Source organism: Phaseolus vulgaris, chromosome 2 (assembly GCF_051622355.1).
Source record: "Phaseolus vulgaris cultivar YP4 chromosome 2, ASM5162235v1, whole genome shotgun sequence".
Lineage (NCBI taxonomy): Eukaryota > Viridiplantae > Streptophyta > Magnoliopsida > Fabales > Fabaceae > Phaseolus > Phaseolus vulgaris.
The window spans coordinates 27592215-27605423 of record NC_143499.1 but is presented as its reverse complement, the minus strand read 5'-3'; the positions used below and the strand labels follow the sequence as shown (position 1 = coordinate 27605423).

The 13209-nt window shown below is 29.2% G+C and overlaps 1 protein-coding gene across 1 annotated transcript; it reads left to right on the top strand.

Annotated features, from left to right (window-relative positions):
• The first annotated feature begins 4369 nt into the window (after positions 1-4369).
• On the top strand, positions 4370-11281 carry LOC137811192 (early-responsive to dehydration stress protein (ERD4)). Its single transcript, XM_068612830.2, has 11 exons — positions 4370-4964; positions 5884-6036; positions 6437-6572; positions 7465-7566; positions 7722-7841; positions 7938-8018; positions 8156-8496; positions 8943-9188; positions 9460-9784; positions 10081-10314; positions 10490-11281. The coding sequence occupies exons 1-11, from the start codon at positions 4651-4653 to the stop codon at positions 11009-11011; spliced, it is 2574 nt and encodes an 857-aa protein (XP_068468931.2). The 5' UTR covers positions 4370-4650; the 3' UTR covers positions 11012-11281.
• Positions 11282-13209: the final 1928 nt, after the last annotated feature.

Here is a 13209-nt window from a genome sequence, read left to right as displayed (position 1 = left end):
TTATAAAGATCAAAATTAAAATTTATTCATTTTACATGAATTAAAAATTAAATTAAATTAAATAATAATGATATACATACTGATTTGTTATCGGTTACCAATCTTTTTTATCCTTATTTATTTATGTATATTATACATTCCCGTGCACTCTCACTCAATATAATTTGATATAGTTTTTATAATTTATATAAATATTTTAAGATAAAATTGATTCGCATTAAGATGTATAAGTCTATTTTATTCATAAATATTTAAATAAAATTCAAACAAGTATAATATTATAATAAATATAAAACAAACTTATTAATATGTCCTACTTCATAGCATACAGCAAAGAAGTAAATATCACTTCTAAACACAATAAAATACAAATTGTAGTTTCATAATATTCAAATACATGATATTATTTATTTGAATTTAAAAGTACTGATATCTAATTTAAACGAAAAAGTAATCTAATTAAACATTGAAATTAAAATATTTAATAATCATTTATGAACAAATTGTACTGGCATATAAGGTCTAGTAATATTTAAAATATTTTTAATATTGATATTTCATTAAAATTATGTAAAAATGAGAATTAAATACAAATGAAATATAGTTATAAAGTAAATTTTTTTATTTTTTTAATAAATCAAAATAAGATAAGATATACATGGATAAAAAAAATAATTTTGATTTATATAAGTTAAATTTTATACTTGTAAATATGTATACCATTATATAAAGGAAAATATACATTTTAAATTATTTTTGGTATTTTTTTAATAAAAAAAGTATATTTTAATAAATAGAAATATTTTTTATTAATAAAATAAATAACTACACACCTCTTTTAAAAAATAACTACATAATTTCTTTACTTAAAAGTAATATTCTTTTTAAATCATTCTTATAAAATTTTAATACAATAAATTTGCAGATACAATCATGAGATCATTCCCCTTTGTATATTTTATAGATAAGCTTCGTTTTCAACTTAGATTTTATACTATTTCCACTAAACAAACATTATTGTTTTTTAGAACATCATCTATACTCTTCATGTTGGATGAGACATCTTGAAACAATTGAACAAAAAATCTTAGTTAATGTTATCATATGATGTTAATTTTAATTATCTGGTCTAACCTAATTTTATTTTGAAGTCTTTTATAACAGTATTCAATATTTATTCAAAAAGAAGTATGGGAGATATTCAATATTATTTTCTCTAATTATCTTCTCGTGATTATTTATGTATATAATCATTACACTTAAACATTTTTTTTAAGATTTTAAACTGAAAACTTAGTTCTTAATTGAAGCATAAAATGGATTGTTTGGTGATTAAGATGTGATGAGACGATGTTAATGTTTTGTTGTTAAGAAAGAGTAGCCAGAAGGTTCATCTCCTTGGAAGCAATCAAGATTTGGATGAACCAATGAGACAACATAGTGAATGGGGAAATTCTGCAATTACCGACAAAATTGGTGGAAAAAAGAGTCAAATGAAATTGTCGTTAGGGTTGTTTGTGGTTCGGCACACTGTTACTTGTGTTTGCTGCATGCAAAGCAACAATCTCAGAATGAATAAGACTCATCCTTCGATGGTGTCACGGGTTTTAAATACAACACTTCATGGCACCCTTTTTAAGAGTAATGCAGTAGCCGATCTCACCGCCAATCATGGTGGCTCTGTCACCACTCTCCTCCTCTGCCATTCATCCCACACTTCTAAGTTTCACAGTCTCTCATTTTTCTTGTTTTGGTATCATTCAACTCTTTGTTTTTTCTGAGAAAAATACACTTTTAAATTATAAACTCGTTTGATTGATAGATTATACATTTTCAACATGATTATATTTAATCGGATAATCTTTTCTTTGGATATGTTAAGTAAGACTGTAAAAAGACTATTACATATATTATTTATTTCTTAATTGTGTAATATAATACATTTTAATTGTGTGTATATATAGAGTATGTTTCACAACACTAACTTATATAAACTTATAAGTTTTGAATTCATAAATTAATTCACTGAGTTAAAATTGTTTGATAAAGTTAGTTGCTAAATATTACTTGATATAAATATTTAAGTTTGATTATATAATTAACGTTTAAAATATCAAATAATTAGTAAAAAGAAATTAAAAATAATAAAGCATATATTAAAATATAAGAAATAATTAAAAAAAAATTAAAAATTAGTTAAAGTAGTATATAACTTATAAATAAAAAGCTAATTGAAATTATTTGTAATTTACAAATTACAAATTTAGTGTACCTTACTAAAGTTATCTAATAAACAAATCAAATTAGCTACTCTAACCTTACTACACACAAATTTATATGTACTTGATATATTGTTAATAAACTAAATTAAATTTATTTCTTACAATTTTTATTTTTATTGTATGTAATTTTTGTATAACATTATTATGCAATGAAACATTAGTTATTTTTTTTTAATTTAAACTATATAGAAAAAATTTAAATGTAATAAAGCAAATATTACAAATTATACAATAATTAATTGTCTGTATAAAATAAAATATATATATATATATATATAACTTATAAATAAAAATCTAGTTGATATAATAATTAATAAAAATGAATAAATATATATTAAAATATAAGAAGTGATAATAAAAAATTAAATAATTTTTAAAAAATAATTAAAGTATTACAAAAGCTAGTTGAAATTATTTGTAATTTGAAAATTTGAAGTTAATGTACCTTACTAAAATTAACTTATAAACAAATCAAATTAGCTACTCTAATCTGAACACAAATTTATATATACATGATATATTGTTAATAAACTAAAGGATTGTATTTATTAAAAAAATGTTATTCTAATAAATTATATATTTACTGTTGTTTTTTATTATTTTAAAAAATATCAAAGAATTATTTAACATCAGTAATTGATTTAATGCTTAAACTCGTAACGTGGACTATCATTCATATAATAAGAAATCCGTTTCAATTTTTTCAGTGCATATAAAAATTTATTTGAGTCAATATAATAGAAATAAACTCAACTCTCTAATCAATATACTGGAAAAATAATAAAACCCATAATAAAATAAAAATATTCTTCTAAGATAAAAATGTATCATTAAATAATATATTTCATATAATCCATACTAAAAAATTAACGTTACATTTAATTACTTAAATGAGATTAATTATATCATAAATAATAATATTAAGTGTCCTTTAATGTTGTGACACCACTCACACACATATGCTGCATTATTATTTTCATTAAATGATGTATGATTATAAATTTTAATTATTTTAAAATCAGATGTAAATTATTGTATCAATTTTATGTTTAAATATATTTTTAATATCAATAAAAATAAGTTTATTTTAATTTTGATTCTGAATTTTTTATTTTAAAATTAAAATTATTGTTTTATTTCTATTGTTATATAATATTTATTAACTGATTGCTTTAAACTAAAAATCAAGTCACAAAATGTCAATAAATAATTTTAAGATATGTTATTTGTTTTTATAAAATAAAATCTTATGAATCGATATTAGTATAAAATTTAAAAAAATTATTTTATAGAAATTAAAACAAAAATTCACATATTTTTCAAAGATTACACAACAAATATCAATTTTAAAGAGATTAAAAAAAATTAAAAGAAACGTGCATATTCATTTACAAAGACAAAAAAATATTAATTAAACCTAAATTTCATTACTTTTTTATTTTTTTTACCATGCCCCACCAGGGGCCACCATTATCATAAATTTACCTGGTTTAATAATTTTGAAAGAAAGTTAATTAACAACGCGTTTTCATTATTCTTTAACATACTCTTATTATTAATTAAAATTAACAAAAAATACGAGGGAGGTCCATTAAATAAAAAATGAAACTTAAAAAAGTAACACAATATTACTTGCATTCACACCATTAAATTTATTTTGATGATAAATATTATCATTTATAATCAAACATATATTACTGAAAAAAAGATCTGAATTAAAAAAATATAATAAATTATTTGAAAACCATTTTATTTAAGCCTAAATACGATGCATGTTATGTTACACAGATACATGTATCGTATTATTTACGTATTGGAACAACGTTAGCCGATTTATTGCCGCGAACGTGGCGATTAGCATGATTACAGCGAACTTTCCCGCCGCAAGGAAAAAGCGAATTAAAGAAAAAAAAAAACAAAAAATGAAAGCAAAAAGATTAGTCCCTTTAATTAATTTTTTTTTTCTGGCTTTTCAATTTACTCATCAGATGCTTTATGATGGTAGAAACTGAGACAGAGACACAACCCAAACACAAAAACAAGAACATGGCACTATGTTAAGAGCTAATCCTTTTCCATTAGCACATGAAACCGTCTCTTGCAAAGTGCTCTCTTACTCATCACAATCAAACAAAAACCCAACTCAAAAAAATTTAATTTTTAAATGAAGTTTATTAATTGATGCTCAATAAAGTCAAACAACAGCAAAGAACCCAGCTTTTTTATTTCCACCATGCAATAAAGAATTGGAGTTACCAAGAATCAGTTATTCTTTCCCTTCTCATTCTTCTATTCAATTCTCTTCCTCTCTCACACCCCATCCTCTCTCTCTCTCTCTCTCTTTCTCTCGACTCCTTTGGTTTCTGCAATGGCCACCCTTGCAGACATTGGTGTCTCAGCTACCATCAACATTCTCTCAGCCTTTGCTTTCTTGCTGGCTTTTGCTCTGCTGAGAATCCAACCCGTCAATGATAGGGTCTACTTTCCAAAGTGGTATCTCAGTGGAGGGAGAAGTAGTCCTAGGAGTTCTGGGAATTTTGTGGGCAAGTTTGTGAACCTCAATTTCAGGACTTACCTTACCTTCCTGAATTGGATGCCTCAGGCTCTCAGAATGAGTGAGTCTGAGATTATCAGCCATGCTGGCCTTGACTCTGCTGCTTTCCTTAGAATCTACACTCTGGGGTACTCCTTTCTCCTTTTACACTCTTCATATCAACTTTCACTTTCCCTTTAAACATTTATCACATCTCTCTACTCTCTATGGTTCACTCCATTCTCGTGTTGTTTGTTTTCAGCAATCACTTGCTGCCTTCCGCTTAACTCATGATAAAATTACCATTTTTTTCTCATCCATCGTAAAAGATTTTATTATTAAGCATATTCTGATTTTTTTTTTAATTTAATGTACTAAATTCTGTGGATTCTGTGATTGATGTGATGGATTGTTGTGCGGCGACCATCCTGCAGAATTGATCCTTTTTTTATCATTTTAATGCAAAAGGTTTAAACTTTAGTCACACTGAGTCATTGACTACTTTTTTTTTACATTTAATTTTATCATTGGGAAAAAAAGACAGAACTGACATGCTGTTGTGTTTTTTATTGAATTGTGATTTTGTTTGCTGTAATTGTTGTTATGCATTTGTTGTTGTGCGGCAACTATGTTTTGAAAATTGTTCTACTTCTCAAAATGCTAAGTATTTGGTTGTTGCTTGTATTTGTATTTCCATGCGTTTGATTATCAAATAGATTCTAGAGTATTGCCGTGTGGTTTTGAACTTTCTTTTTGGTTTTGCCAGCTTTTGTTAAATCTCTTCCGTGGAAGCTTCACCTTATGGGGTGTAGTCCAATTTTCTACGTTTTCCACTTTTCATTGTGCTCCTCCCTCTGTTTATGTTTTCTGTCAACTTTTATGTGTTGCATGTGAGGGATGCACCTTTTTTCTGTCTATCGAATTTATTAATGTAATCTTTTGATGGGAGGCATGAGTTTGAGATAGTGAAAAGAGAGATAAGACTCTCCTTTTCAACTTCTTGTTAATGTTGAAATTACTGTGCTGGATTACTACTAATCGGACTAATTTTTATCTCTTTCTTTTCAGCTTAAAGATTTTTGTTCCAATCACAGTTGTGGCACTCCTCATTCTTATACCAGTCAACGTATCAAGTGGGACATTATTTTTCCTAAAAAGGGAATTGGTAGTGAGTGATATTGATAAACTCTCAATATCAAATGTTCCTCCTGAATCTATAAGGTATTTTTTCCTTAAACTCCCCCAAAAAATTAAACAAATAATTCAGAACGTTCTTTATGAAGGAATGGTTCGCTTGAGGTCCAAGTTTTTGTGTTTTCTTCTCTTGACTTTAACTACTCGCATCACTCATGCATTAAAGTTTTATTAGGAAAAAATATAATTGAAGCATGTATTATATTGTCTCATCAAAGAGTTCACTTTTTTAATCATGTACTAAATCGTATTCAATCCCTGATATCTAATATCCACCATTTAAATATTTTCTCTTCATCTCCCTGTCTCTCTTGTTTTGGTTAAATCTTGTATTGTTTAGTTTTATGTGTATTGCAAGCTACATTACATTTTCATGATAGTATTTTTGTGTTATCAAATAGCTAACAGCTGGAATTATAAATTTCAGATTTTTTGTTCACATAGCATTGGAATACATGTTCACATTATGGATTTGTTTTCTGCTGTACAAAGAATATGATAATATCGCATCAATGAGATTGCACTTCATTGCATCACAACGCAGGCGTGTGGAGCAATTCACAGTAAGTTAAAAATCTTAATTCATTTTTAATAGGTAGAATAAAATTTAGATTGTTTCGTATTGCTAGAAAGCATTTCTTGGAGCTCTTCAGTCCTCGCCATTTTTCAATTGCAGTGAAGCGTCTGTTCCTTTTTTTTTGTGTATTATGGTAAGGCTTGCATGGTTATTTTATCAGTTTACTTTTCACTAGTTAGCAAAGAAATCACTGGACATCCGAAGTATTGTCCGTTTTAGAGTTCAAAGCTCTTCTCATTAAAAGACGTTTTTGTAGATTAAGGGGGAAGGTGTATATAAACTACCTTGTTCTTGACTCCTAAGCGACGTGGGATTACTGGGTCAGTCGAAGTCTAGTGGGAACGAATTCCCCCTAGTTGAGGGCTAAAGGAATGAGGGTTCGTCTTCGGAACCTCGTTTTGTTCCCACAGACGGGACCAATGTTCCGACTTCAAGTCCGTTGAGATAACATCGTTAAAAGTCAATCACCGCATCTGAGGTATTGTTCGTTTTTGAGCTTATAGCTCTGTCACGGTCTTGTCCTTAAAAGGTGTTTCAGTGGGTTAAGGGAGAAAGATGTACATAAACCGTCTTTAGTCTCGACTCCTAAGCGATGTAGCTATTGGACGTACCAAAACAACTCTAGATGTGCTTCTTTGTACTTCTTCACAAGGAGCTAATTTTCAGTTTCTAGCTTTAAACCCATTCTTGGTACTTGAATAAAGTGGTTTGTACGGGATTGATGCAATGGCCTATATTGAACTCTTATAGCAAAGATGCTATGGTTTTAGAATAGAATGCTTTTCAGCTTGGATAGTCACTCCTATAAATGCTTTCCCCCTCTAACTTTCTTTAAGCATCTTTTCAAATCTTCACAGTTATTTACATTCTTGTTGCAGGTACTTGTCAGGAATATCCCTCGTATGCCTGATCACACAGTATCAGATTCTGTGAATGGCTTCTTTCAAACAAACCACCCAGATCATTATATTGGACACCAGGTAATAATTTTTATTGCATTCTTGATTGGGAAAGTTTATTAAAGATAAACCGATCAGGGCATTTGTAAATGGTGTTAATGTTGATTTATTTTAACTCAGCAGAATATTTCCTTACATTAAATGATTCATATTGTTATGCATTAAATTTTATTCAGGCTGTCTACAATGCAAATAAATTTGCTAAATTATCGAAAAGAAGAGATAGACTCCAAAATTGGCTGGACTATTACCAGCTTAAGTTTGAAAGACATCCTGACAAAAGGTCCACCGTCAAGGTATTTCTTTTATCTGCACCAAGATATGTAATTGTGAGGAATGTAACTAATAATCTGTTTGGAACCTGAATCTGACATTGTTATTTTTCCCTTTAGACTGGATTTTTAGGCCTTTGGGGTGGGAAAGTTGATGCGATTGAGTACTACAAACATGCAATTAAGGAACTTGATAACCTGGTAAGTCGGGTGTTTTTCTCTTTTCTGTGGCATGTTACCTTCTGTATGGTAATCCTCTGTGTCCTTATGCTAATACACATGCTTCCATTATTGAAATCGAGGTACTGTAATATAGCTATACTGCATACCATGTGCAGATGACATCGGAACGCCAGAGAGTTATAAAAGATCCCAAAGCTATTTTGCCAGTTGCTTTTCTTTCATTCAATTCCCGTTGGGGAGCATCGGTTTGTGCACAAACCCAACAAAGCAAGAATCCAACACTCTGGCTAACTGATTGGGCTCCTGAGCCACGTGATGTATATTGGCGAAACTTAGCCATACCATTTGTTTCTTTAAGCATCCGGAAGCTTGTAATAACATTGTCTGTGTTTGCCTTGGTATTCTTCTACATGATTCCCATTGCTTTTGTGCAATCCCTTGCCAATTTGGAAGGTCTTGAAAAAGTTGCTCCCTTCCTCAGACCAGTTATAGAATTGTAAGTGAACTTAAATTTCTTTTTGGATATAAGTAGAGAAGGTAATTAATCTAGAAGTTGATATATATTGTTCTAGAATTTCATCATTAACTGTTTTAGCTTCTATGGTAGAATATATAATGCTCAATCTTTATTTGTTAAGTTTAGTTTTTTGAAACTAATCAGGGCCCCAGTAATAAATGATGTATATGTCTTCAAGGCATTGGAATTTACTATTTTACCTTAGTGCAAAGCAGATATTCGTTATCTTCTATTTCAGAAATTACTAAATAGGTTGATTTATCCTATTTGGTTTTGTTAATTCATCTATCTTTTCTATACACTATTTTCTTCATTTATTCTACTTTGATGAATTTTCAGTTGTAAAATTAGAACATGGTATACTGTATACATTACTGGCTCAAATGCCTTATGGTTAGCCTAACAGATTTTTTGGCTTTTGACAGGAACTTCATCAAGTCCTTTCTACAAGGTTTTCTTCCTGGTTTGGCTCTTAAAGTATTTTTGTACATTCTACCATCAGTTCTGATGATCATGTCAAAAATTGAGGGATATACTGCATTGTCAACTCTTGAGCGGAAGACAGCTGCAAAATATTATTACTTTATGCTGGTGAATGTTTTCTTGGGAAGCATAGTGACTGGAACTGCATTTCAACAACTGCATGCTTTCCTTCACCAGTCACCTACACAGTATGTCTTTAATTAAGCAGTTTTGTGTTAAAGCTATGTCTGACTGGAAATATATTATGTTTAGATATTCTCTAATGTTGCACACCAACTTTCCAGTTACATATATTTAATGCAATAAATGCCATAACCTTTTCGTAACATTATTGAATCTTACACTGTATCTGATAAATCTCTTTTACCTTTCTTTAATTATTTTTGGTGTTTTTTCTTCTGTTGCTAAAGAGTACTCGTACATATGCATTCATCTTGTGAATCTTATCATTGTCTATAGGATTCCTAGAACAATTGGAGTTTCCATTCCAATGAAGGCTACCTTCTTTATGACATACATAATGGTTGATGGATGGGCTGGAATTGCTAGTGAGATTCTCAGATTAAAGCCATTGGTTATATACCATCTCAAGAACATGTTCATAGTTAAAACAGAAAGAGATAAAGGAAAGGCCATGGACCCTGGGAGTGTGGACTTTCCAGAGACTATTCCAAGTCTTCAACTATACTTCCTTCTTGGAATTGTGTACGCTGTGGTCACACCGATCCTTCTTCCCTTCATACTAGTCTTCTTTGCCTTTGCATATTTGGTTTATCGTCATCAGGTCAGTGTCTCCGCTAGTGTCATCTTAAAACATGCCTCTTTTTGCTAATTTGACTTGCAGTAGCTTGAAGATTTCTTAGATTTTGGTCCTTTGGAATTGTCAGAAGTTGCCAAACCATAGCATAAGTAATAATTACATAAAAGCAATCGTTATTATGTCCATTAAAATAAGCGTGTTGCATGTAATCTGTATGAGGGTATATTGCTCATGAGCTTGTAACATTTTTGTGTGCCAACACAATGAAACAGGATGTGGTGTAGCCTAAATATAACTTTACATGATGTTTAATTATGCAGATAATCAATGTCTACAACCAACAGTATGAAAGTGCTGCTGCATTTTGGCCACTTGTTCACAGCCGCATCATTGCAAGCATGCTAATATCCCAGTTTCTTCTATTGGGATTGCTTAGCACCAAAAAGGCAGCTAAATCCACACCTTTGCTTGTTATATTACCAGTATTGACATTTGCATTCCACAAGTACTGCCAGAGACGTTTTGAGCCAGCATTTCGGAAGTACCCGATTGAGGTAAGATATGCACCATGCAATAAGCCAATATTCCAAATTACAAAACCTTTGGAACAGTGTAGTAGAATTCTCTACACTAAGCTTCCTTTTGTTCTTCTTTGAAGGTGGCTACATATTATGTGATTTCTCGTAGTTGATGGTTGTATGGAAAACTGATTTCTCTTAATCTATTCAGGAAGCAATGTCAAAGGATTTATTGGAGAAGAGCACAGAACCTGACTTGAACATAAAGGCTTATTTGGCTGATGCTTACTTGCATCCAATCTTCAGGTCATTTGAGGTTGAAGAGGAATTGATTGAAATCGAAGTAGATAAACAACAAACTGCTGCTCCTAGTTCTCCATCGACTGAGCCTAGTTCACCCTCCCCACCCCATCATCTGGATCAATCATTCCCATCTCATCATTTGCATATACCATCCCCACCCCATCATTTGCCTGAACTGTCAGCACTCCATCATTTGCCTGAACTGTCAGCACCCCATCATTTGCCTGAACTGCCACCACCCCATCATTTGCCTCAACTATCACCACCCCATCATCTGCCTCAACTGTCACCACCCCATCATCTGCCTCAACTATCACCACCCCATCATATCATTGAACCCGCACTACCACCTCAATATAATGAGTATCCACCAGGTTATTACTACCAATACCATCCTCCCTCCCCTCCCCATTATGTTTATCAGTACTAAGTTTAGCCTTGAACTCAACTCCTGCATACCAATCAACCAGTTTGCTTGAGACTTGCCGAAAATTTAGTATTTCCAGTGAACTTAGATCTGTTTTGGGTTTTTATCTATCCATTTCAAGTGTAAATGATTTTTCTCCTTACATGTAAATGGTTTGGTTTCATCCAAATGTGGGGTAGCAGGATTTTACTTTGAGCAAGCTCCTAGGAAGATGTGAATGTTTGTCAAAACAATTTATTCTGGTTAATAGGTTATTATTATCATTACCTAGAATTTTGCTTTTATGAAAGTTATTCAATTTATGTCATCTTTGGAGTCAATTTGGGTCGCTTTAGAAGTATTATAGTATGATGTGAAGAGAAAAAAAAAACATTCCACTAATAACGTTTTTAATAGAATGTTCTCCATGACATTCAAGTAAGTATCAATATAGAAATGAATCTTGTTTTTTTAGTTTTTAGTTTTTAGGTTCATACTCCGCGAATTTGATTGAATGAGAAGGGAGGGAATGAAGGTAGTAAGTAATGAAACATTTAATTTTTGCCAAGGAGCTGGTAAATATTTACCTTATTGGATCAAGAATTTTACAAATTTGCTTTCCCTTTTAGATAGATTAGTTTTTCAAATGTTTTGTTTTGATCAAATAATTTAAAATAATTTTTTTTTTATTTTGATAAAATATTTTAATTATTATTAGATTATTGCTTCAATACTGTAAACATTGAGAGAAAAAATGGTTGATATATATTGAAAAATAATCACATCAATCAATCAAAAATAACTTTGAAAATAATTACTTTAATCAATAAAAATAACTTTAATTATATATTATTTCATTTTCTTAATTTTTAATATTTTTAATATTTAATTTAATCTCTAAGTATGCATTGGTCATGTTTATTTATTTACATTTATGTCATTTAATTTATTTTTAATTACAGTGGTCATGTTTATTAATTTATAATTATTTCAATTAACGTATCCCTAATTACACATTGTCATCTTTATCAAATTTATAACTATGTCATTCAATTTATATCCGTTAGAGATTGGTTCTCATTGTTACTTTATACTTTTGTTTATTTATTTATTTGTGATATATCGACTCATGTATAATTTTTTGCTTTGATTCTTATTTTATTTTGTATTGTTTTAAACATAATCTTTTTGATAATCTGAAAAAATAACAAAGAAAGTAATAATAAAAATAAAGTTAAAGTAAATATTTTTGTATTTAGTGAACTTGGATAAAAGAAAATTATCCATATACTCTATTATTATTGTTATACTTTTGCATTTATTTGAATGGTGTGTATAAATTATTGGTTAAAATATTTTAATAATCATCATATTACGTTATTCTTAGAAATGTCAAAGAGTATCTCATTTAAGAAAGAGACATAGATTTTGTTACAATGAGTTGAGAGTAAAATAATGTATGAATGTCAATGTTTGGGAAGTTATAAGGCTTTGGACTAGGATATTCATATACCAAACTTTGGACTATGATACTGGCACTAATGTTAGATAGTGAGTATATATTTTCTTGTAGGTTGAAGTATTCTTGAAAAAAAAAAATTATTACTGTATCAATATTTTTAATGAGAAATATTCAACTACTTAATCATTTCATGAGTAACTTTTGATGTTCACTTCAAAAGTAGAATATGGACGCATACGTTTCATACTGATATTGAGTTTTATGGTTGTAAGTCAAATCCCAAACCCATATTCAATATCGTTTGTTAATCTCATTAAGATTGACATTTAAGGCTTACAAATACCTCACTTTTATTCATGTTTTTTTTAAGTATTAACTTAAGAAGGACTTAGTTTTAATATTTTCATAAAATATTAAATATATAGATACTCTCTTTATTATAACGTAAAACTCTTATCATAGTATAAAACTAACATATTTTTGTAATATATTATAAATAATTATAAAGATATAAATTTATATATATATATATATATAAAAGTTATCTTATAATTAATGTTATCTTCAATAAAATCTTATTATAAAAAAATATAATCCCAATTTCTATCTATACACTCATTTATATAATAGCTTGTGTGATATAAGTTTTTCTTGGTCTTTAATATTGTTACATGTCTTGAAAGAAAACGTCTTTAATATGCAATTATCATTGAGGGGAGTATTTTATCATTTGCTTTTTGTTTGGTAAAATAAAATTTCT